The sequence below is a fragment of the Falco punctatus genome (assembly GCF_963210335.1).
Source record: "Falco punctatus genome assembly, chromosome: 7".
Lineage (NCBI taxonomy): Eukaryota > Metazoa > Chordata > Aves > Falconiformes > Falconidae > Falco > Falco punctatus.
The window spans coordinates 60,637,902-60,663,741 of NC_137587.1; the positions used below are offsets into that span (position 1 = coordinate 60,637,902).

Sequence of the window (25,840 nt, forward strand, 5' to 3'; positions counted from 1 at the left end):
TGATAAACTACATGGTAATTTCCTGAGGGAAGATTAGAGGCTTGTGCAGAAGATAAAACCCAAAGCATATGTTTGCCTGCCTTGGCTTTCACATTAATTGTATATATAATGATGGTGTAATTGGAATTTTCTGTGATGGTCACAATTTGCTGAGCATCATCCTACAGCTGAGCACGCATTCCTTATACTCCCATGACCACAAGATTTTGAATATCTCACTGTTTTCACTTTGTTCAATAACAAAAGGGAGTTTGGTGCTTACGTCTGTCAGCAGGCAATAAAGACTGGATTCTACAGATCCCATAGGAGGTGATGCTTCACAATCCTTCAGAGTGCTAACCAGCCGGACAGATCCTTGTGCACTGGTTATCAAGACACCCCGTCCCACCAGCTGTCAGGCTGATTCACACCGGCAAGCCTTTCAGTGACGATGTTAAATGCCAGAGCTGCATTCTGGACCAGGAGCTGGCTAGCTTCATATTGATGGTGAAGTTATTATATTCTGTAGAGAAGACGCTGCTGAATAGCTGGGCCAAGAATGGTACATAGCTCTGTGAATCTGCTGGACCACTTAGCCATCCCTTTTCAGTCAAACCACAGACATTGCCAGCTTGCAGGGCAAGTATTGCAGATTTGGAAAGCAGAGGAAGAAGCTCTGACAAGTTCAGGAAGATGCTAGAAAACTTCCCGTGTGAAACACATCGTTTTCCTCTTCCTGCACATCAGTCACGCAGGGGGAACAGAGGAAAAAACCCTTTTGGGCTGAGTCGGTCACACTATAGTAAGAAAACCACTTGCAACTGTACTCTAGGGAGCTGCGTTACACTAGAATATGGGAGTACCAGGGTGAAGTTGGGCTCCTTTGTTTTACAGCAAACGTCACTACCTGAATTCTGTTGTTCATTTCCAAGCATCATTGTGATTCAACCTGGGAGGTGTCTGTTTTCACAATTTGCTATTACTGTCTGTATTTCAAAAAGGAAACTGGTACAACACATTTTTTTTAGTTGTACTGAAATGGGATTTTTTTTTATTACAGAAATTGGATGAGTTTTGGCTCTGAACTGATTAAGTACTTAATCTGGTGCTTAACTTGAAAGAGTCCAGTACTTCCACTGAAATGAATAAAATTGTCCACATCCACTAAGTTACTTTCTTGTTTTTCTGGACTGCGCCTTTTTAGAGCTGATCATTTAGCTTAATAGGTACGACTCTAAGCATAATTTTAGCCTGTTCTAAAAAAGAAAATGGGTTTAAAGGGTAGATCCTGTAGCTTCTGTTGATTCTATTTTTTTAAAAAAACAGAAAGATTTCTGCTTCCCACTTTGGGCCAAAATGCAGTTTTCTGAGGGATGGAAATTCCACTCTGTCACAGTTCAGATTTCAACAGTGATGGCAGCATTTGCAGTTTTGTTTGCAGTAATTTTTAACAGAAGGTTTATTTCTCCTTTTTGGCTACATTTGTTTCTTGTAAGAGCTTGATGCGGTGCATCCATTTGGCAATAACCCCCTGGCTGGGGAGTTACAATCTGCTGGTTTTGTTTTCTGTCTAAAGCTTCCCAGAGTTAAGTCCCGAGTTAAATTTATCCGAATCAATGTACACATGGCTTGCACAGATGTTAAGTCACAGACCCTCCTTTTCCTCACACCACTTCCCAAGCATTCTTCCTACGGAAGCCAGGCATAGTCTGGTGAAATAGAGGTGAAAACGCAGCTTCACATGTCAGCAAAAAGACTCCTCATTTAAGAGAGAGTCAAGGCAAGTTCTCCGCGAAGCTTTGGTGTACATGATGCATGGTGACCCACTTCTCCAGCTTGGGAAGCTTGGCCGGTCTTCACAGAAATCAGTGAAACCAGGTCAAGCAACCGCAGTGACAGATCTGGCCAAAGGAACAAACAGGATGGAAAATGGGTGTAAGTGATAATGGAGCTAAACACGGCTCGAACTGAAGTGTTCACAGGGACCATAATTTGTATGGCAAGAGGATAAAGGTGAAGTTCAATGACAAAGTTCCCCTGGAGCCTCTTTTTCCCGTTACGCGCACTATTTAGTGTGACCCAGTTCCTCTTTTGGCTGTTGGCATTGGGGAAAAGCACGGTCCATTCTGATCCTGATTATATTTCTAACTCTGCTGGAGTGAAAGGAGGCTCCCAACTACAAAGAAACTTGGCCCTTGGGGTTAGATGGTGGCTTCACACCCCCTTCCCCTTCCCAGCAGTAGACAGCTCAGCAGGAAAATGTTAAAGCAAATGGCTGGGATGGCAGATGTCCATTCTGACTTCAGATGATGAATGAAATCCTGACCTGCTAATGTTGTTAATTTTCTGATTAAAAACCGTCCATTGACATATAGACAGATAGATAGATAAAACATTTATATTTTTCTATAAAAAAATGGGGACCACAGCACACCCTTGATGCACGCTCAAAACTGGTCACCAGCTTTGATATACATTTCCTTCCCCAGCATCTCACTAAATGTGCAGAGTGGAGATCCACCCTGTTCTCCACCATAAGGAAGTTCTCAGGATCTCATTACAGCCTCTCAGTTTGGAGGCACGGGGCATTGCCTGTCATGTCTTACTGCTTCAGCTCTACGACAAGAATTGCATTGCTGAAATACAAAGATGATTGAAATGTTAATTGCTTCTAGGAGCATGTCAGCAGCAGCACTTGCTTGGCTGAAATAAAACCCCCAGGGCATTTACCTGAAGGTGGATAAGGATCCTCCTTATGCCAGGGTCAAAGCAGAGCAACTCCATTGATTTCAGCCCAGCTTGTGCTTTTTTCCCCCTGGAAGAGAGAGCTGAGAATCTGTTCTCTATTCATTAGTACAGCCTGACATGGAGAAACTAACTTAGCAAGATGGGAATTCAGCCATGAAATAAACTGTTAATATAAGTAAGCAAGCAATGACAGACATCAGAATTGCTGCTGCCATGCTCGTGTTTTGGGAGATGACAGAACTCCAGCAGATCATTAGCAGGGGGCAAATGCAGAAGTCCTTAGGCTAAATCTTGCCATTGCTCCCAGTAATTGCCTTTTAAGCAACTGGGAGTTTTTAGGTGAAAGGTCTTGTACAATCAGAATGAGCATTTTGTGACAGTAAATTTTTCTGACTGTAAGTCAGAAGCATTGAGACCCTAAATATGCACGGCTTTGCTGATGCTAACAGAACAACACAGTCTTCTAGAGGCTGCTCTCCTTAATTTTGTTGTAGCTCATGCAACCAATAAACAGATCGTGCTAGCTTATTGCAAAGATATATTTTCTTTACACACAGATGGTATTAGAAAACATCTCTGTATATAAAATCTGTAAATATGCAATGAATTAGTTGTCTGATACACAGTGAGTAACTTTTCTGTGCAATATCCCCAACAGGAAGCGAAGCATGTGTAGGGACTAAAACCAATATTATTACTTGCTCAAGTAGAGCAATGCATCCTGTTGTTGTGAAGGGTAAGTTTTGACTGGAAAGGGCTGTTATTGCAGCTTCAAATCATTCAAAACACTTTTTTTTAAAATTTTTTTTTTAAAAAGTTGTATTCATTTTTAAGCAACAACTGTTGGCATATATCCTTACAGAAGACACTGTTGTGTCCGGCTATTACTCAACCACTAACATTAGAGACATTAAAGTTGCAGGAAACACAGTTCATCTTTTGCGTAGTTAGAAAGGAGTTGGCTTCCCAATTACCCTGGAAACTGGACTTGCTGTTGGGCAGAAAACCACAATTCACAGTGGAAAATAATAGTTGATATATGAATATCTACCTAAAGACTAATCAGTAAAACAAACAACATCCAAGGAAGATGACCCCCATGACGTTGTTTGGAGGAAATTAGTCACCAGTATCCTCTTGCTTCCTTTTGCTTTATAATGTTAAACACTGCCCCTCGCCAATTTAGTTGAGAACGGGTTAATACGATCTGTTGTGAATAAGGAACCAAGCTGTTTTCAACAGACAGGCTGTATTTTACAAGCGCCTGATGTTGACCATGTGCGTGTTGACTTCCAAGGGTTAGTGCTTCAGGCTAGCCCTTAATTCCAGGTGTCATGCAGCGCTAAGGGTCCAAGCCACCATCAGTACCATGAAAGAAAAGCATGAGAAGCTGAGGGTAGCCGCAGGATCAAATTTGCTTTGTGCATGGCCCCAACATACCTTATGTGGTTTCCTGCCACACTCACTAGGTTGATAAGCACACCTTTAAAAGTTTCCCTTTCTCCCGCTACTGGCTTCATGGCATGCTGTTTAGGGAGGATAACCAGATAAATATTGCAGTGAGATAAGCCTCTCCGGATCTGAGGTAACTGCACTAACTCTGACTTCCAGCTTGGTTACGCCAATGTTCAACTAAGAGCAATGGTCCCTCTCATACCAACGGCGTGACGTATAAGCAAAAACTTTGAAAGTGTATGTTTTCTTCCTTCTCCATTGAGAAACTATGTGTAAAACATTCTGGACACCAAGTACTACAGGACGTGTGTAACAAACAAACATAAAAGGCCACAAGATGAATCCAGGACCCATTGATGTCAATGGAGGTTTTTGCTGTTTGTTCCACCACGGCTGGTGGTTCTCCTGTGCCCAGTCCACAGGCGAGACAGAATAGAGTGAAGTTAGTGCTTGGGAGCTTGTGCGTGGTGTGACTTCTCCTCCAAGGTGGTTAACTGCTGTTTATTTTCAAAAATCCATCTCTTAGTTGTCAATGCATGCTGCTCTGTGCGGGTGCTTAGCTCGGAGGCTGGCAGCCCCTTTCCTCCTTTGGATTTAATTAAACTCTAATCTCTAGCAAATTAGCTTGATTGCGGATGTCCACTTTTATTAATCAAAGATCTAAATAACACATTGTACTTACAGTTTTCTGGCAAAAGAAGATCCAGACTCACCACTGTTTCACACTAGGCTTCCCCACACCGACAGCATTTGCTAACACATAAGCTTTGGGGGCTATAGCCAGCTTTGCCCTATGCTCACTACAGTGCAAAGGCATGTGGCTTACTGAACTGGAAACCACTGCCAAAACAGCCCGTTTTCATGTGTAAACCAGAAGAAAGGTCAGCATGCTGCAGAGCAGACAGGCACCAACACCAGTGACATGTGTAGGAGCTGGAAAAAGCATCAACCTCTGCGGGTGAATCTGATGACAAGGCAGTCTGGTGCTTGGCTGCTTTGGCAGATCTCATCCCTCCCCCTGTTCACTGCTCTGGGCTACCCATTATGCTCACCCATTCCTGTGAGCAAAGAGCAACCCTGGCAGAAGTTTAGGGGCTGTCAACCTCTGGGTTTTGTTTTCATGCTTTTTTTTCAATGTAGCTGTTTCACTGAAAGAAAGGAAAGAAACAAAGAAAGAATCCTCAACCCAAACCCTAAAACACTGTTTTGAAGCTTTGAGAAAAATGTTATTTTCTTCCCACCCCCCAGGAAATGACTCAGTACTACAGAAACAACAAAATAAATAAATAGATCATCTTAATTGTCTGTTAGTATAAAAATCAATTAAAAAAAAAACCCAAACACACCATGAGATGTGCAGCTGGCTTGGCTGACTGAGTCTCCTAGCAGTGGTCTTCCCTCTTCTTGCCTCTTTCTCCTTTGGCCTCCTACCCCACAGCTGTGTCTGCTCTGTTCCCTCTCCTTCCAACTGCTACTTCTTCAAACAAATCAGTGCTACTAAGAGTCGTGAAAAGGCCAAGCTCCAGCTCTTTCACCTCATCTCCTGGTGTCAGGAGCTCCTGCAGAACCACCCCTCCAAGCCTGCCTCCTCTTTCTTCAGCCACAGCCCCTGGGATTGGAGCCGCAGTCATCGCGGTCCTGCAGGAGTTCAGGACAGAGGCAGGGCTGCTGCCAGCAGACCTGCAGGGAACAGGATCTTCTCCCCTCTTTGCCCTGGGGCCACAATTTGGTTGTCCCAGCAGCAGACTGCTTTAAGCAGCTACTTACTGGTTGTACTCAGTGGATATATCCTTTAAACCCCATGACTTTTCATGTCCTGATAAACAATGCAAATATTTTCTGTGATTGCTACCCACCCAACATTTTCAGCCTTGGCTGTCCATCAGCCACCATGCAAGCCCAGGAAGGATCATACCGGTCCCTACAAATCACCATGCTTCGGCACTGCGCTATGGCTGGCTGTGCAGGGACATTTCTGTATTACTCATTTAGCCACCACTGCTCCGCATGGAGCCCTGGGGAAAGGGCTGCCTTGTGCCTGAAACGGAGCTTCGGGAACTGGCCGGATCCTTGCCAAGTCTGGCAGCTCCCCCAGCAGCTGCAGCTGCAGATCGGGGCAGTGCATGGTCAGGGGGCAATGAGCTCCTAGAAAAGCGTGAATGTGCATCTGGTGTGGATCACAGGGCTGACCTGATTTCCTTCCTCCTGGCTCCCTTGTCACACTCTGCCCAGCCATTTCACCCAAGCCTGGCTGCTATCCAGGCGGTACCTAGTTTCATCAGGGCAGGGCCACAGATCGCACTGGCTTCCCAAGGTGCGGGGTAGCTAGTAATCACTCCAATGAGCCTTCGTGGGCATATTTTCTTTCCCAGGAGCCACGGTCTCCCCAGTAGCATCTGGAGAACATCCAGAGCTGATGGATCAGTGAACAGGCACTCCCCTGTTATACCTGCCTGAACTGAAGACCGCAACCAGTAAATCAGAGAGGAAGATTTCCATTCCCTTGGCCCACAAGGCTGTCTTAAAAGCTGGAGACAGGAAACATTATCTGTTAGGGACCGATCAGTATTTGTGCTGCAGCAGCTCTGGAGGCTCCCACTGACATCCTGCTCCTGTTATTCTGGGCACAGCCACCGGATTGAAAACAGTCTTGGCCTTAGACTTTGCAATTGAAACTTTGCAATTGAACCCACCTACATGAATAAATAGGGCCTGTCCCACCAACAGACCTACGGCTAAGGGGCTTGGCCCTTCCCATTTAGCCAGGGCCACCGGGGATCACTGTATCTGTGCAACCTGCCCAGCCCAGTCCAAGTCCAACATACCCATCCCCAACCATGGAGGATGCTGCTGAGTCAGTACCTGGAAGGACAGCAACAAAGCTGGAGGAAACCCAGCCACCTTCAGCCCTCCTTTCCTTCCTCAATAACTCTTCATTTGATTTGTGGTTTTAATGCTTAACCTTGCCATCTTTAGTAATTCCCACAGATAAGAAAGCTAGACAAACACCAGGACTGGGCGAGAGAGAAGAAGGACCTTAACTCAAGGTCACATGGTGCAGGTCCACAGCACAGCCAAAGGCTGAACCCAGGTCATCAGAAACTCAATCCTGACTCCAGTCCGCTGAGCAACACCACTTCTCACGCTCTACCAGCCTGCAGGTTCCCTTAACGATTTATTTAGAAAAGGGTTCACTCAATTTTTTAATAAATACCTGTTGCTGGTAATGATAGCATTGCAGTTATTTGACTGTAGCTGTGCTCCTAGCAGCTTCCTCAAACAAAGGCTTAGAAAACCCGTCACATTAAATCCAGGCATCTGCTCCAGTGACTCTCCTGGTAAGATACAAGGCAAAGAGAAGAGTTTTGATATAGGTTCTGCCAGATCTTCTCCCTCTTACTCATATCTTTTATACCTTCAAACCTGTACACGGGTACAGAAGCCAGCACTTGTCTTCCAGGAGAGGTTCAGTTGCATTTCATCTCTCTATCTAAAGCAGTACCTTAAGGTGGTACTTCATTTATGACAAAAATGGCAAAAAACTAGATATACAAAGAAGCTTTGTCAGATAGCCATTGGTAGCCATTGATACCATCAATAAACCAATCCAACTTTTATTTAATTTCAAAGTCATCGGTACATGCTTAGCTGAGATGATACCAGGCTTGTGTTATATTTAGGAGGGACAAGGGGGAATAAACTAACCAGTTGTAAATTCCTGAAGTCTTTTCTTTTTCTTTGTGTTTAAATGGCAGGAAGAATATTCTTTCATAGTAAATTTCTGGGGTTTCAAAATTGGAATAAGAAGCTCCCAAACTCTGCAGATCTATCTGTCTGTGAAAGTGGTGCTTGTTGCTGAATGGGAAAGACCGAGTTAATTACCAGGCAGTGGAAACTGTGCTATAATATCTTGGCGAAAGTGTATATGGTGAAGAGCTTCTTGCTCTGCTGGACTTGCAATACCAATAACATACATGTGTCTACCGGACTAGATGCCATTTAGAAGTCAGCTGTAACTGGAGGACCTGCGTGGTGATGGAGTGGATCAATCATTCATGAAAATCTGGCAGCTGAGCCCAGGATGGTGCAGTGAGGAGTCAGCTAGGACGGGCAGAGGAATATGCAGAGGCTCTCCCCACGCCAAGCGCTGCCTCTGCTGATCCACCCCTGCAGGCAGCGTTAGTATGAGCCAGACCCAGAGCATGCACAGACTTGTGGCTGCCTGGATCTGGCATCCTCCTCTGGCCTGAACCAGGACACCAGGGCAGAAATATCTGACCTTGGGATCGGTCAAGCACACGCATTAAGTGGCTGTAACAGCACTTATCAGGCTCTCATTACTAAAGACTATTCTCTGATGTCTGCACCACTTGCAAAGGCTGGAACTGGCTGGGTTTGTTCCTCTCCTGTTCCTTCCAGAAGGTATATGCACAGTCAGCGCTATTTATCCATTCCCAGGAAGAGATGAGCTTTCCTGAGAGGAAATCAGTGTTTCATCTCCACCCAGAAAAAACAGCAGGACTGGCTGAAATCTGCAATCTGAGGTCTGTACGTAAGCCCAGGGGCACGGCTGGTAAGCATGGCTTGTATGAGCTCTTTCTGTCCAGATGAAAAGTTCATGAAGAAAGACTTAAGCCCCTGAGTTTCCATATTTTCAGTGTGAAACAGAGGACACCCAGCCTGGTTTGGCTCCCCTGATCCTTTTCTTTCCCTTTGGCTTCCTGCCATTGTCTCTGGCAGGGCTGGGGTGACTGCGGGAGCCCAGGGAATAGGGGCACTTGCTTCTCTTGCCCACCATACCAATTACTGGTAGCCCTTTCAGGTATTTTCCAGCCTGTATATGGTTTGCTTGAGTGTCTATATATACATAGACACGTGTATACATTTACATACGCACACACACCTACTTCAAATACATATTCCTGCATATACACACACTTGCCTGGTGACCTTGGTCCTTCAGCAAGTGCGTCAGACTCATCCTGTGTGCTCATATATTTCCATCAACAAATATACAACTCCCACTTTTCCTGCAAAATGATGCAGAAGGGCAGGATGAACATATAGCCTGGTGCTGCCTTACACACCAGCGCCACAACATGAAAGTGGGGGGCAAAGGATGGCCAAACTGGGCTTGTCTTTGACGATTATGTAACAGCTCATCACAGCTCAGCTCCTAATTGCTGTCTCCATCCAGGAAGGAACCTAAACACCTACACAGCTTTTGCAACAATGAGCCTTCAGGCCTGGCTCGCAGGCTTCTTGGGGCTTTGTTTAGTGCATCGGAGCCCTGGGCACCCTGAAGCACCTTTCAGCATCTGCCCTCCCCTCCGAGCAAATCCTGGAAGCGGCCTAGCCCCTAGGGGGAAGCTCCTTGTTTGTGTCAGCAGTACCTGTCCCCTCCACCGCCTGCACACGCTGTGTTTCAGTGTCGCAAACACATGCCCTTCCCGGATTCCTCTGTTGCTTGGGAGACCCCGGGTCCAGGAACAGTTCCTGTAACTGTAGATTTTCAGGCTGCTGAGGTTGGCTTTTCTTCCCTTTCCTGTTCCTGGGACAGGCCAAGGCATCTGGCTTTCATTAGTTTTTGGTGCTCTACTCTAGGAAGCATGTTCTAGTTTGAGAAGGACTTTTTGCTTTTCCACATCTTGCTTTGAAGAAACTACCGTTTAAAAAAAATAATGTTTTCTCATCCAATGTCATCACTGGTAACGCTGAAAGGCTGCTTTCAGCCTGCCGGAGCCTGGCCTCAGGGAGACCTCAACACCTGCTAGAATCCTGCCCTGAGCCGGGGCCTCTACAAAAACCTTCCACTGCAGTCCCCGTCAGCAAGATTCAGAGCCAGTCCATCATCGCGGACAGCTTGCGAGGCAGCTGGGTGCTCTTCCTCTGGCCTCGGTGTAATGGTGAGCGGAGGAGCCTCACGCGAGAAAGACTGGTGCCCAGTTGGGATGGGGCTGGTGAACCAAGCGGCATCTCCTCGTGAGCCCAGCACAGATTTCCCAGCCTGTCCGCTGCACGGCCACGCTGTGCAAGGCTTCACACCCGTGTAAAGCGTGTCGTTACTGCTGGTGTGACGTGCAGGAGAGGCCCAGACCTGCCCACCCAGGTGAGCTGAACAACTCCACTGATGTACCAAGGCCAGCTAAGAGCTTACACCACTGCATCGCTAACACTGGGGCCCAGCACATCCACAGTCAGCTCCAAATCACCGTACCCAGGCCGTATTCCACACTCAACATATCCAGAGGCATTTTCTCACCCGCAGGGGGGGGTTACCCCCTAGGGACAAATCCAGACCATAAAGGGCTGGGGATGGGAAAAAGGAGGGCAAGGAAGAAGGGGAAAATTATGGAAGCAATGGTTCCAGCAGGAAACCCAGATAAGAAATAAGTCACAAAAAAACCCTACCCACAATATGTTGGTAGAGAAATGGCAGCTCTCAGCCTTGCCAACATGGGCATTTTCTTTAGCATCCAACATTCCAACTTTCTTCCTGCTCGTACCGGGCATCCCTGCTTAATACACCTAGAATTTCCGAACCATCTTTCATTTATTTCACTGGGACAGAGACTGCCTGCTTATTTTTATTATCCACTGCCTAACAAGATATCATGAGCAGGGCTTGTAGGCTCCAACACAATCCCACTTAAACAAAGAACGCAATAGTACATTATCAGTAATCAGCCGTAGCCTGAGCTGAGCTGTGCTGTTTGGCAGCGCTTGGCTCATTTCTTACTGCTGCCATTCGGGCTCCAGTGCCAGAGGACCTCTGTGGACCTTGAAGACCCTGTGGGATACGCTTGCTGCAAGTGACACAGAAGCTGAAGGTTTCTCAGGAACAGCACATTGGATCACCAGCCCTGCAGAGGTGGACCTCCCCGGGGAACCTAGCTCTGCGTGTAACTGCTGGGGAGGAACAGAGAAAATATTACTTGTAAACACTGCAGAACCAATATGATACATGCCCGAGAGCAAAGCTGAGAGCTGAAACACCCTGTCACAGTCTGCTCCTGTGGATAAAGCTTTCCATTGCTTTAGAGCAGAGGACGGAGCGGTGGGATCAGGGAAGTGCTGTCACTTAGCAACTGCATTAACACCAGAATCTGAACCAAACTGTTAAGAAGTGAGAAATTTCACTATTTTTTGATGCAGCTGTGCCCACACACCGGAGCAAAGGGAAGTGATTTGAGCCCTGGAGAGCCTATGCCACCTCCACAGCCAAGAGGGCCCTCAACAGTGAGCTGCGGGGCAAGTACAAGTACAGTCTGGTAGCAGGGAAAAGGCTCACTGCTCAAGGGGAAATGAACTTGGTCATGTCACCCATAGTCCCAAACATCAATATTTTCTGCAATTATTTTGTTTTTCCTCATTTCCCTATTTTTTGTTTGTAAAAATATCATTTTGGAGGAGGGATTTAGGATTTGTGCTTACAAATAAAATAGACTATAACTTGCATAATGGGAGCAGTTCAGTTTTACATGGTTGTCTCTTGACATGTTTACACAGCTGGCCAGATACCATTAAAACTTATTTTCTCAGGAGGCAGTGTGGTCTAGTGGAATGAGCGCGGGCCTAGGAGTCAGGAACTCCCACGTTGTAATTTTGGGTCCCCAGCGATTTGCTTTGGTGCACGGAGCGAGTCATTTAACCCCTGTGTATGTCAGCATCCCGGAAAGACACCTCCTCATCACAGCTTGATGTTGAGGACCAATGCGTTAGTCCCTGGGCAGGAGAGGCCTAGGGTCCTGATGTGGTACCCAGGGTCAGAAACATCCAAATAAAGACTGTGGAGGGATGCACTGGCTCTAACTTTCTCCTCTGTCTTCACCTCCGGTGGATTTGGGTTAGCCAGTCTGAATCGGAAAAGATGCATCTGACGTGGTCTTGCACGTGCCTTTCTGCTCCAAATGAAATGCTTCATCCAGAAACACACCACAACAGCTTGTCACTTTTCCTAGCAGTAAAGGAACACAAGCCTTCATGGTAAAACCGCCACAGCTTTGCAGGTCCTTAGTGAAGTGAAAAAGCAACAAAGTAGCAGTACTAACTTTTAGCCCAGGAATATTAATGATTAAAAAGCATCAATTTCCCAAAAGCTGATGAGCATATAAAATACTATATACGAGCAGGAGCTTGCATAATGATAGGATTGTAAGTACCATGAAATGACTGGCTCTAGTTCTAGCTCAGACAGTGAAAAGTCAAATAAAACCTAAACTGATATTGAACTAAGGTCTATACTGTGACACCATTTGGAATTACAGCCTTCCTTCTTAGATTCCTTCAATTCAGGGTCCTTTTGCCGTAGCGTCAAGGTTACCGATTAGACACCACTTGACCTAGAAACTGCATGCACACCAATCCATATCGCTTCTGGGTGATGATGATGGAAATAATCCTACGGGAAGATATTTCAGCTGGTAGCTGAATCATGATCTATTTGTGATCATTAAATATCCTCATTGTTTACTTCTCCCACTGTTGTTACGTCTGGTAACTGCCGTGTTTGCGTTTCACTCTGCTGTTAATAAGGGTTTTATGTGACGGAATATTGGAGATCATCCAGCAAAAAATGTTCCAAATCAGGCAACAACTATTTTGTTGCTTCACTCTGGTTCCTTTCCTTCCCTCTCTTGGTTTCTCAGGGCCTGTAATAAAAAGGAAAAGTTGCTTGCAAAACTCGGGGACTGGCCTTACTGATAGACTGTCTCTCTGGGGTTTTGTCAGCAGCTGAAGGGGATTTTTGTCAACAACTTGAATCATTTTAGAGAACTGGTCTGCTCTTTGTAAAGCAGATTTCTGCAAAGGAGGATGGGTGTGGGCACAGCTAGGCGGCACAGCATCTGACAGGCACTGTGCTACAAAGCACTTTCTTGGGGCTTCTGGATGTGGGGAAAGGATGCGTCAAGGCGTGAAGGAGGCAGAGCTGGAGGTGGCCGCAGCCCAGGAAAGTCTTGCTGCCGTGTACATTCAGTCCTGCGGCTGCTTTGACTTCCTGAGGAGGCTAGCTGGACTTTTTAACTGACTCAGGGTCAGTGACCACGTAAGGGTCTTGGTGCCTCCTTCAGCTCCGCGGTTGTGCTGAGCACTGGAGCTGACCCCACCGAGTCCCAGAAACATGACCCATGGACCCACCTCCTCCACCTCCTGGGGAAGTGGGGCTCTTCCCAGCTTGACACCTGGTCAACCAAGGCTCTGTGCAGCCAAAGATGGAGACAGCAGGACCCCTTGGCCACCTGTTCGCGTGCTGCACAAGCTCTCTGAGTGAAGAAGTTTTTCCAAATGTCCAGACTGAACCTCCTGAGCCATAGGCTGTGGCTGCAAAGCTCCACTGCGACCTGCGGTTCAGGAATCTGACCTTCTCCTTCATTACTGCCAGGCTCTGAGTCTGGTGAGGAGCAGAGGAAGGTGGCAACCATTTCAGCAGCATTTCTGGACACCTTTGAGAAAAGTTCAGGTTTTTTAAACTCACTTTCACAGGTGATGGGGAAAGATTTTTAAAATCTGTCAAACACAGCATTTAGTGCATGTTATCTTCATGAGAAACAACTGAAAGAACTGAAAGCCGCCTGTTTTTTTTTTAGAGTCAGATTTTCTCTTCTGGATGGCAGACTTGAACAGCAAAGAAATTTCAGCCTTCAGTGTATCTTTAACCCAATTTTAGAACCTCATGGAAGTAGGAGTTATTAATGGACTTGTTGCTGGAAACTCAGCACCAATGTTTTAAATGGTTGTGAAACATACTCCTGATGGGAGAATGAGCACAAAACCAAGAGAAAAACAGGAATCTGTTATACGATATTCCCACAGCTGCTAATGAAGTTCTCTTTTTCGGTGCTGATGTCTTGGTTGGTTTTAAAACAGTCTTGTAAAATTGCCTTGACACCTTACTAACATTGGTACAAAAATCTCCTCCCCCACCCTTCACTGACACAGCAGCGCAAGGGATAAAATGGGGGTTTTACAAACCTGTCAGAGGAAATCTGCTGCCTGAGCTCAGCGTGGGCATGCAGGCTGCGATGAAGTGTCATGCATATCTATAGCAATCCATAAATATAAAATATTACCACTTACCGAGTTAAGGCTTTTGTCTTTTAGTAGCCTTATTTATATAATTGACACTTGCTTCAGTGGGTTTGCTCCAGTATTTCATTACCAGGTGATATATCCAGGTCAGCGTCGGTAGGTTAGTGCAGAGCCCTACTCCCTCAGCAGGATCTGAAAATTTAGGTCAGTTCGTATAACTTTGATGAATCTTTAGAACTAAAATGATTAAAGTGACAATTCCATTGACTCCCTACTGAGGTCTCTGACCTTAAATCATGGAGGTCACAAAAAATATGTTAAGAATCTAAATAAACTCCAATTCAGAACTCTTTTAGATTAAGCATCTCTGTGCAGTGGGGACATCAATATAGCTTTTAAAGAAAGTACACAACACTGTATAGTTTCTCAATAATTAAAACTTTTCATAGCAATTTCCCAAGTTTCAGTGCATACCTCTTTTTTTCTCAACCCCACTAGAAGCATTTTTTAAAAAGACAATGGAAAAGATTAGCACTTCAAGTTAACAAGGCATCAGTTTGCAAATTCTTCACAAAGCTGTAACTCTTTGGTTTCAGGGTTGCATAGAGTAAAATCAAGACATTTTTCAGTTAAAGGGTTTGATATTTTTCCACACTGTATCAGGATAAATTTAAACATTCAGCGTTTGAACTTCATGGGTAAAATGAGAAAGATCTCTTCCTACGTCACTGAATAAACCATCAGGCAACAACTTTTCCTGACTACACAAGACAACCACAATGACACATGTGCTTGGTATTAAAGTAAGAGGCTGTGATTAGTTGGTGCTGTGTAAAATCTACGTCTAAACCCAGGTTTTCTTTTGCTATAGCATAATTTGTTTTGGAACCGGAGCCTTACAGGAGCCTGGGGGGTTGAGGAGTCACTGAAGAGCACTGAGGGGAACAGGGAGGTACAGGGAGGGCTGTGAGTCCACCTCTGCAAGCTGGTGCCAAGGGGACACTGCGAGAGGGGTCAGGAACGGTTTTTCCAGGTACCTCTTATGAAGGAAGGATGCTCCCTGCTCACTCCTGTTTCCCACAGCAGACCATGCCGGGACAAGCAGACTGCATCTCTCCCTCATATCCAGAGACCAGCCTGGATTACCTCAAGCAGCCCTAAATTTTCAGAGAGTACTCTGTGCTCTCCTGGTGGGCTGGAGAAGGCAGCAGCAGGTAATGGAGGCAAGATGTGACATACTCATCTCGAGATTCCCATTTCAAAATAAAATTAATTCTTCATTCACCAGCACTGTGCAGTGTTGCCTCCTGGTGTCTTTTGCTCAGAATTATGTGAACCAGAAACAAAGTCATGACATTTATTTGAGTGAGTGTGATTTACACAAAGGAAGGAATCCCACAGCATTTAACTTCTCCTGTGAGTCATGTTCTGGTATCCCTCATCCTGGGCCTTCACACACGTTTTGCCCTGCACATACTGAAATTCCATGCAACAAAGGAAACCAAGGGAGAGGAAGGCTGCTTTTGAGATAAATCTCACCGCACAAATTCCTTCATTAAGTGGAAAGTATTATGACCCAGCCTTTGCCTCCTGCTACACGCACTGAAGGTAGTGTGGGCTGTGTGTACGTGTGCCAGGGCAGCATTTTTTCTTGTGTGTGTATTTAGCAAAGTGGAGGTCTCAAAACTATAAAAAAAGCAACTTAGGCCTTCAGAATCCTTGCTCCTCTGTGACAATGGGTCTATCTGGCTAGTAATCCTAGTGTTAAGTGGAAAATAACTGTAACATGATTTTATTTTGCAGACCAAAGCTGCCTCCCGTCAGGGCCACACACAGAAGGTTCTGGGCTCCAGGAAAAGGGTCAACAGCCACAGAAACCAGGGATGGGCAGCGACGGCAGGGAGGCTCCGTGAGCCACCCAAAAGGTGTTCGGATGATAGGGTGCACCGAAGTAGTTTGACCTTGCACTGCTTCTGTGTTTCAAGTTCTCCTGTTTTCAAAAACATTCCGAGTATTTAAAACCTTACCTTCTTGGCTCAGAAGAGGAACTTGCTATATGTAAGAGGCAGCAGCACACCGGAGCATTGGGTGACCTGGTCCTCTCTAACAGGGTGCATGCACTGGGGCAGGCTTCCAAGCTGCAGCTGGGGCTTTCTTCTGTTGCTCAGAGTTGTGCCTGTGTATTTGTAATTACAGCAATGTGTGTACAGCTGCTGTATTTTTGTCTGCAAAAGCCATGGTAATTGCACTTAAGCACTGCTGCATCTTCCACGTGTGAGCCTTGGGTTGAGAATTTTTTCAACTGAGTCCCAAATGGCACATTTTGTATATTAGTATTTAGTGCCAGTCTATAATTAGAAGATAATTTTTTCCAGAGCTAATGAAAAGATGCCCTAGCAACCTCTGGATTTGATCCCAAATCCATTAATACAGTTCAAGTGATTCCATTTTATTTTATGTGGGACAGACCAAGAAGTTTGACGAGAGATGCTGCCAAGTATTTCCAACCAGGAATATGCTGAAACTTAGTGAAAAACGATGGAAGAATTCATCCTGTATCTGTCCCTCTTACATCCAACTTGGAGAGAAGTTGGGAAAATTAAATGAGTAACACTTCCTGAACTATGATGGTATATGGATGGAAATGTGGCTAAGAATTAGCTCCCATGGAAAAATTAAGAAAAGTATATTTCTACCATCATAATGAAGACTTGAGCTCTTATGAGTCATTAGTGCCAGTTTATAGAGCCAAAGATGCTAAGTGTCAGGATACAGTGAGCCTCATCTGCATTTCTTTCCTGTGAGCCAGCCTTTGTGTGTGGATCTCTACTACAGTGTCCTGCCACACTGAGCTGCAGCGACTATTTGCCACCAAACATTTGGCTCCATTTCACATCCACCATCTCCACACCCAGATTTCACACCAAAAGTAATAGCTCCCAGCCCTTCCACACCCAGCTGTCACCCTGGTGCCCAGAAGTCCACTTGATTTAGCACGAGAGCCAGATTAATGATGATCAATCCCTAAGGAGTGCTAGGAGAGATCCTAAACCAGCCCAACCACACAACACTCTGCTTGGCATTGGTGCAACACCTATTCTGTGTGTGCTTTTCTGTTTGGATAACGTTATTCTAAAGCAACTAAAAGCCTATTAAAATGCACCAAAAAAAGCAAGAAACGGCTGTTGTGATGTAGGTATGCTGCATTCCCAAGCGGGGTTCATGATCCGGCACATATCCATTCATCAAAGATACTTACAAGCATCCGAGGAAATGGAAAATAACATCGCATTGTTGAAAACCCAATTTTCACAGCAAAACAGTGCAAAGGGAACATTTTCACTGACCAGCCTCTTCCTGTGGGATGAACACTTAGTGAGTGGAGCCCGACAGAGCAGGTAGGGCTGGCGGCTGCTTCTGATTAAGCACATCCCAGTGCCCTGCTCTGATCATGGGTTTCCCATCAGGTTCCAGCATAGCCCATGCCTGTTCTCCACAGGCAGAGCCCTGAAAATGGAGTATGAGCTGTGGAAATGCCACCTACCCTGCACCAGGAACACGTGTCCTAGAGCACAGCATCTTCAGCTCCTGCTCGGTCCAGTCATCAGCTTTCTGGATTTATTAACAAGGTAAATCCCACTCACAAACTATCAAGTTGACAAAGAAATACAGCATAAATACAACAAAGAGCCACAGTGAAAGGCAAACACACTTTACATAAGAAAGTCTGGAAAGGCCACCAGAATGTTTGTGGGAAGGATGCAAGTGTTTTTTAACTTTGAACAATGAGACCAAAAGGTGGACAAAGAAACCACTGTGTTACCACCCCAGGGAGTGAATAAAAATTGCCACAGACTATGATTTAATTCTGAAACAACCAGGCTCTAATGAAACCCTCTACAATACAGATACCAATTCACCCACCTCAATGTCATCAGCAGAACAGGGCTGTTAATCAGTGTTTTCCTGGAACTTCTTTTAAAAGTTGAGATCTCAAACTATCATTCCTCTGCTACTCCCTCTGGACAGCCTTTATACAAGACAGATAAAAGGGGAACGTCCCATTCACGACCACACAGCATAAGAGATTTCCAAGTCAAAGACCAATGCCTAATCTTATCTTTGGCATGAATCTTATAATTCAGGGTTATTTCTGACCTGATGATTCCCAACAGCCTATCTTATTTACAGAAAGACAGGAATTACCAACAGCTCATGACATTTTTATTTTAATGAAATTTAAAAAGGCAGTTATTAGTTATACATACACACAACTGATTCTGTACTTGTTAGTCATAAATATAGAACATTCAGAAGTACAAAATACACTTTATCCACAGCACAATTTCACATCAATATGAAGAGTTTAAACAGATACGTAACCAAGTGCCTAACAATGACCGAAGCCCATTTTTGGAGTAGTTTTTTTTTTTTTTTTGTCCTTTTTTTTTTTTTTTTAAAGACCATTAATCTACACAAAGTAATCAGTGCCCACATTCATCAGTTCCATGAAATGCACTCCAGTTTAGATTAGGAAAAGACTGACCTTTTAAAGACAATTAGATGCCATCACCTTTTCTTTGCCCACATTCTCCACGTCTCACAGCTAACAACTATGATAAACGGGACTCTGGCAAAAATCACCTGAAGCCAAACTTGAGCACTGCCAGGAAAAGTGAAAATATCTGAACTAGAAATTAGTCCACTCGATACCTTGCAAACAAAGAGCAACAGCAGTATGACACTGATAAGGCATTAATGACAAAATGGCTGTATTATTCTCGAAAAAAGAGTACACCTATGTATAAAAATATATGTCATAGCAATCGGGTAAATCCAACACTATTTAACACTGTGCCAAAAGTAATTAACAGTTAAAAAGGCAGTACTGCAAGAAGTATTTACAGTTTCATACTGTACTTCAAACAAAAAAGAAAAAAAAAGGCAACAAAGCTACAAATGGAACTATCTGGTTAAAGCATCACTGTAGGTACTGCCAGTAGCACTTGTAACAAGTAATGTGATGGAGTCCCTCTTGTTAAACAGGATTGCTTGTCTGAATAAATGAATGTCAATACTTTAGTATCTAAAAAATCTTCTCAGTCTACATGCCTGCTCATTGAAATAACTCACCCAGACCATTACTATTTGCAGTTTCTTGCTCCATCAAGTTTAAAACCCAAAAGATTCAGTTTCAAGAAACACTGTGTTTGCCGCACAGTTTGATGAGAAATCACAGCTTTATTTCCAGCTTAAAAAACACAAAGGAAATGAGAAATCCACCACCTATGAAATTCTGGAAACCGGCAGCCAAAGTGCCAGCAAAGCTACACCAATGGCACGTAATAAAAACGTTAGCATTCCAAATGCATTTTATAACTTCAGCTATAGGATAAGTAAGTTGCTTTAGTAACCGAACACAGGACAAAAAGATACAGCACAGCCAACACTACAACAGCTTCTTCGGCCACAAGTCCTGGGACGAGGCTGTTTCAGAGAGCAAGCCACTGACACGATGGCAGCACACGGCGAGGGCAGCAAATGCTGAACTTGCTCGATCGCTCGGTCAAAAGCACAAAGCTGCCAAACTCTTTAAGCTCATTAAGTGCTCCCTCCTCGCTGGCTTGGGAATGGCAATCCGATGCCTCCCACATGGGTGTGGGAAAGAGCTGCGGAGATGGGATGGCCAGGAATGGGAGGGGAGGTAAGGAAGGGTGGAAATGCCAAGAAGAAAGCACTGGCTCGGGACAGCAGAACAGAAATGGGGGACAATAATGGCTCACAGGGAAACCCCAAACTTGGCACTATCTGGTCTGCCCCTTAGCAGAGTAGCCATCCCCTTCCCCAACCAGAAAGGCAGGAGTGGTCTACAAGGTGAGAAGCAGCCTCAGGCATATTGGCTTCAAAAAAATAATACTGTATTTAAAAAAGAACAACAACAAAGAGAGATGTGCTTGAAATTCTGCTAACAGTGCGCTTCTAACTGCACAACCAAATTCTGTACATGAGAAGCCTTCTACAGTAGTATAAAATCCACGACACGCTGAGGAAGTTATCACTGATGTTAGGAGTAAATTTACTTTAAAAACCTTATTTTTAGATTGAATTCAGGAACAGAAGTAAACTATAAATATACTTAAAGCAGTTTTGGGGGTAAAATAACACAGAGGAACAGCATCTTTTCAATTCATTTTTCACTTTATGGAGAAATATTTTTTAAAAATGTTAGAAGAACTGACACTTACCGTGTCAAGCATCTTCCGTGCAGAGATACAAACTGCTCATCTACTGCTCTCTCCCTCATGATTAGCCCCTTTTGAAAGCATGCCCTGCTGTACAGAGGCCAACCACCTCGCTTAGCCGGCACAGCATCTAGGCAGCTTTTACAGACATGAGTGAAATTCATTCCGGGACAGCAGAGCTTTGCCTAATTCGATGAGCAGTCATTCATTCAAGCAGCATGAGTGGAAAGGGAGAAGGCTCCAAGGGAATAAACATCCATGTGTTTAAAAGAATAGTGCATAAGTGCATGGCTTGCTCACCTAAGAAGGTATTTTCCCGATCCCTGGGAGAGAAGAGATAAGAGTTTTGTTTGTTCTCAGTGTGATTTTTGTGAGGCAAGTACAGACCAGGAGATCTGAGGCCTCTCCAGTACTGCATCTAGAGATATAAAAAAATTTCCTATAAAAAAGTCCCTAGCCCCACTTGCACATAGGGTAAGAACTTGGTCCCAGACTTTGCAAGAGAAACAGCAGGAAGGACTCTTCCTGGATACTGAAAACTACATGCTGTCCTTGGAGGAGGCTGGGAAAGCAGTCAGATGGGCCAGCATATGGCTAACCGCTGGAGCCACGTCCCTGGGTCATGCTCGCCGCAGCCCAGCTGCCTGCTTTGCTTGTCAGCATGAAACCTGTGCGGCCAAAGCAGGCTGCGGGACAGGGGCCTGCCTGCTTTTCAAGACACTATCTCAACAAGATGGACTGCAGTGACGTGCACGGTGCCTCCTGTCAGTCAGAGGCACCCTAGAATTCAAGAGGAGCTACGAGGAAGCAGACCTGAGCGCTGTGAGGTCTAAGAATTGCTGTGGACAATGAGATCTTCTAGATGGGGGCTATGGCCTGGGGTTGCTGTTTCAAGGTCTGCGATGGCCCCTGAACATGCAAAGGGAAGGGGAAGCTGTCCCCTTCCTCCTCTGCAAAGGCTGGTTACCACTGTCCAATCTCAAAGGTTATGAGCAACCTGCACATCGGAACTCTGGGTTCCTTGTCCTTCATGAGGGATTTCTTGTCCTCACATCCCAGAAGAAATGATCTGGATAAAAATACTGAGCTTACAACCTCTGTAACTCATCATGCATGTGAAATACTGCATAAAAAACTTTCTACCACACTTCTGATGAAGACATATGGTAGGTGACTCGCAGAAGAGGAAGGAGATTAACTCACCTCTGTGGAAAAGCATATAGCATTCAGAAGAGTCAAGAGTCCTCAGCATGCTTGGTAAGCTGAAAATCCCGTATCCAACAGAATGGGGTTAACAGGGTTTAACAGAAGCGATTGCTTGGGAATCCAAGCAAGAATTCAAGTTATCACTGTGTACGCAGTGGACAATAGTCCAATTGATATCTATTACCAACTCACTCTAAAAAAATTATACACTACAAAACCATCTCACTGCTTGCAGCAAATGAGCTTGAATGATTTCCTAGTAATAGGCCACCACCTTGCACTGTTAAAATGTGAGGTTTCACAGTATAAAAAAGTACTTCACAGAAAAGAAATGCAGCTAATATATAAAATGCAATCTTGATGTGTTTACAGTCATTTTTTATGAGGCAATATTTTTGGGAAAGCAAGAACAATAGAAATTAAAGCAGCCAGTGAGAAATGTGAAGAGTTATAGGCCTCAATTCAGTGCAAAAACAGACTAATAGCTTATGTAAGTAAATGTTTGTTCCGAATAGAGAACAACCTGAATTAAAAGTAAGAACACCTATGTGAAGTGATGGAGACTCCCATGATATCTAAATCCTTCACATATATTGTCAACCTTTTCAGTACACTCCAGAATGGACCCTTGGTAAAGGCAAAAGAAACCAGTACAGGAAATCACTTCATACAGCACAAGATATACATAAAGTACCGAAATGTACACACATTCAAGTTTAAGTTAGAAAAGGCAAAGCTGAATCTTCTGGTGAGAGAGGCCTACATTGTGTTGCTTAATCTCGCATTTAAAGTGACCTAAACCCCACAAGAATCAAAGAAAACAGAATATTGTGTCTGCTTCCAGAAACTTAAGCTTAAAGCAAGGCATCGAAATTGAGCGGTAGGCACTGCAACAAGACATTACCTTACCTTTTCTCTGTTAGTCTTTGTTACTTCGTTATCTATTTAAAAATTACCATTCAAAGGAAATATTAAGTATCATTCACATTCAAATATTTAAGACTCAGAGATATTTTTTTTTTAAATCAAGCAAAGTTTTTCATCTCTGAGGTAGATGACAATAAAATAAAGAAAAAAATAACGGAGCTGTCAATGAACACTAACAAGTGCTGGAGCTCCTCTGTTGGCACTGACGCACCCCAAGGAGGAGAGAGCAAGCCCTACATCACTATCTGAAACATGAGAAATGTGTCTCCTGGTTTAGTAGCTTCTACAGAAATGCAACACAGAAAAAGCAGAGCCCAAATTACACTGAAATGGCCTTGGAGAAGAACTTCCATTTCTGCTTCGCAAGCTACTCGGAAAATGGTGGAAACATGCCCAGGTCAGCAAAATCTTCAATGTTGTAATTGCCAGTACCCTGTGTCGGATCTCCTGGCATCGGCAGCATGTCCTGCGTGATAAGGAAAAAAATCAAAGTGAAGTGTCACTTGCTAGCGCATTATCCAGACACAAACTGTTTCCTGTTCCATCTTTTCAGTGTAAAACCAGAAAAGGCCAAAGTTTAGATAAATAAGGTGAAAACCAGACCTGTGCAGGGTGCTGGGCTAAGGTTTGTGTGCTGCTTATGTTTTGCTGGACCGTTTCTGAATCGGAGGTGGGACTTCGGCAGGTCAGAAGTTTGGGATTGCTCCTCTGAATGAGGCCCATTTGAGCTGTCCCATACTCCTCCCAGGCTGAAACAGCTCCCCTTGGGATGGGTAGCTACATATGGAGAGAAGCAAGCCCTCTGATTTCACTATATGGGAAGTACTCAATGTGTCACACACTCCCGCACCCTACAGAAAGGAGCTCCTGCTGTATAAGCATGGGTTTGGGGAGGGTCTCACCTCCTCACCAGCATTCTGTAAGTGAAAATATTACTGCTCTTTGTTCTCTGAAGAACACTAAAGACTGTACATCCACCCCAGCTAACAAGATGCCCAAGCAGCCTTCGTCCATGTACAAAGGCAGAGGAAATAACAGGAACTTCTCAGGAGAAATGGGATGTCATGGTAATTGCTCCCACGTGTCTTAAGCCAAGTGAGGTCCCTGCAAGAGGCTTCAAAAAATACTCAACCTTTCCTCTCAGCCGGAGACTGAAGCCACAGGGAAAAGATATCCCTTGCTGGGAAAACCAAAGTTTATGCTTGCTTTTCCTGTCAGTCCTTACAATAATAAGCTCTTTTACTGCAAAGCCAAGTTGTGGCAGGGATGGCTCATTATCCTTATGGTAAAACAAAACCTAAAGAGCAAATAGAAAGCTCACAGGATCTGGTCTGTGAAGGAATAACTACAGCGAGCTGCTCTGTACTGAGAAGTCACCCCAAAATAAAGACCGATTAAAATCCGTCTGAGGTCTCTGAGCATCCCTGTCGATGGTGGTAAAGGCTGTGTGCCCGACTGGCCATTGTGCAGCTGCCAGGGTCAGCCTTCATTTTCTAACCAAAGCTTGCAGTTATTTTCTGTTTTCCCACATTCCTCCCCAGGCAAGGGGAAGTTGTAGCTGCCCGCACCTGTTTAAATTTCCATCTCTGAAGGTGTTTCTGCTGCTGGGGCCTCTGTGGCAGGGTCTCCTCAGGTACAGACCCATCAGGGTAGCCCCCCTCTTGAGTCTACCTCTCCTTATGTCTAGCTAACCCAGGGCTGGCTTCAGGCACAAACAGTCCAAGCAACTTCTTGGAGGCCTCTGAACTGAGCTCTTCCAAGTTTCTCATCACGTGCAGCTATTACTCTAATTCCCTCCACATGCAAAGTCACCTCCAGCAGCTCTGCAGGTGAGCCCACCTCTCCCCTTCTCCCTTGGTCTCCTTCCTGCTAATTTCATAAGACATTTTCTGGGACACAGCACTTGCCTGGACAAAAGCAAGATGCTGCTTGGAGCCCCAGTGGGCTGTCAATTCATGCTGCCATCGGCTCCACTGGCATCATCCTGAATATACTTTTGGGTTAAACTACGTGCGAAGCGACTAAACTTTGCTAACAGAGAGAGAGAGACGCAACAGATTAATCTTGCCTGGGCCCTGAGGTAAGAACACACAAGCAGGTAGTTATTTCAGATGTAGTGATGTTATTTGTTCCTGTGTGAAGCAACGGTTTGTTCACACAGGAATATTTTCAGGCTAACTTCTCTCCTGCCGTGTTCCTGTGAGCAACTGAGCATGAGCCTGGTCTTGCAGGTAAATTTACTTTCTAAAAGATAATGAGGTGTCCCACTTCCAAACCTTGCTTGGGGCTTGAACTGTCTTTCCTGCATTTATCTGTATTGTTTTGTTGCGAAATGTCTTCCTGATCTAATTTAAGAAGAAGTTATACAAGGACAGAGACCTTATTAGTTAAAATTAGGAAGTCCTACTCCATCTGTAGTGAAGGCCCAAAATTATACTTAATATTACAAAATTAGGTAGTTGAAAAGGATTTTTTACCAGCGATCTGTTATCTGACTGGGTTTAACCTTAAGAAATTGTTGGCCACTATCTTCTATGCAGTATGCAGTATCCTTTCCTGCTTGAACTACCAAAGAGAATTACACTGATGTCCAGTTGGACTTAACAGGGATTTTAGAGGCCAGGACCAGGACAGGAAAGACACTCTATTTGGGACTATTTAATGACTTCCCTTTCATACATAAGCCCTAAGTATGGAGTGCAAACAGAAGGGAAAACAGCATTTTTTTGTCACCAAAGATGATGCTGTTTGTCAGAAAACAAAACCACTTCAGTTGTAGCTGATGCCAGCTAACAGCAGTGCAAACCTACGGCAGCTCACAGTAATTGCTCCAAGCCCTGTTAGTACCCCGGTCATCGAGGGCCACGGTTCTTCAGCTCAGCAGTGACAAGTTGTCAGAGGGACTCTGGGCTCACTGGGCTCTCCTCACCTGGAAGACCTCGGTCTGACTGGGCTGCGGGTGCGAATGCTGGTCGCCGCTTTGCTGGTTGTGATGTTGGCTCTGCCACTGGGACCAGACTTCAGAAGGTCTCCCCTGGAACTGGCCGCTGCTCTGGCCACCTTCAGCTGGACAGGGGCAGAAAGGGTGGAAAAGTCAGAGAGCACCTCCTTCGAAACGCCTGCCTGCTTTTGAGGCTTCATCTATCAATGCCTGTGTTTACAAATGAGTCTTAGAAAAAAGACCCTGAGCTACACCTAGACCCTGAAGGGTGGAAACTGAGGGGAGTTTCATCCCTGACTGCAGGGTGGCAGCC

General features: G+C 44.9%; 2 protein-coding genes across 6 annotated transcripts in view; both read right to left on the bottom strand.

The window, feature by feature from the left end:
- Nucleotides 1–18,314, bottom strand: part of ABHD17C (abhydrolase domain containing 17C, depalmitoylase) — a 59,622-nt gene extending 41,308 nt beyond the window's left edge. Inside the window, exon 1 of the mRNA XM_080395355.1 lies at nucleotides 1–18,314. This exon is cut by the window's left edge and continues 12,086 nt beyond it. The gene's annotated coding sequence lies outside the window, so the exon portion shown is untranslated.
- Nucleotides 18,315–18,424: 110 nt separating this feature from the next.
- ARNT2 (aryl hydrocarbon receptor nuclear translocator 2) overlaps nucleotides 18,425–25,840 on the bottom strand; it is a 107,388-nt gene continuing 99,972 nt past the window's right edge. For all 5 annotated transcript variants that reach the window (XM_080395351.1, XM_080395352.1, XM_080395350.1 and 2 more), the window contains 2 exons: nucleotides 25,516–25,652; nucleotides 18,425–23,052 (listed from right to left, as the gene is read on the bottom strand). In XM_080395351.1, coding sequence (XP_080251477.1) covers nucleotides 22,954–23,052; nucleotides 25,516–25,652 — 236 coding nt within the window. In that variant the 3' untranslated portion in view covers nucleotides 18,425–22,953. The remainder of the gene's footprint in view (nucleotides 23,053–25,515; nucleotides 25,653–25,840) is intronic.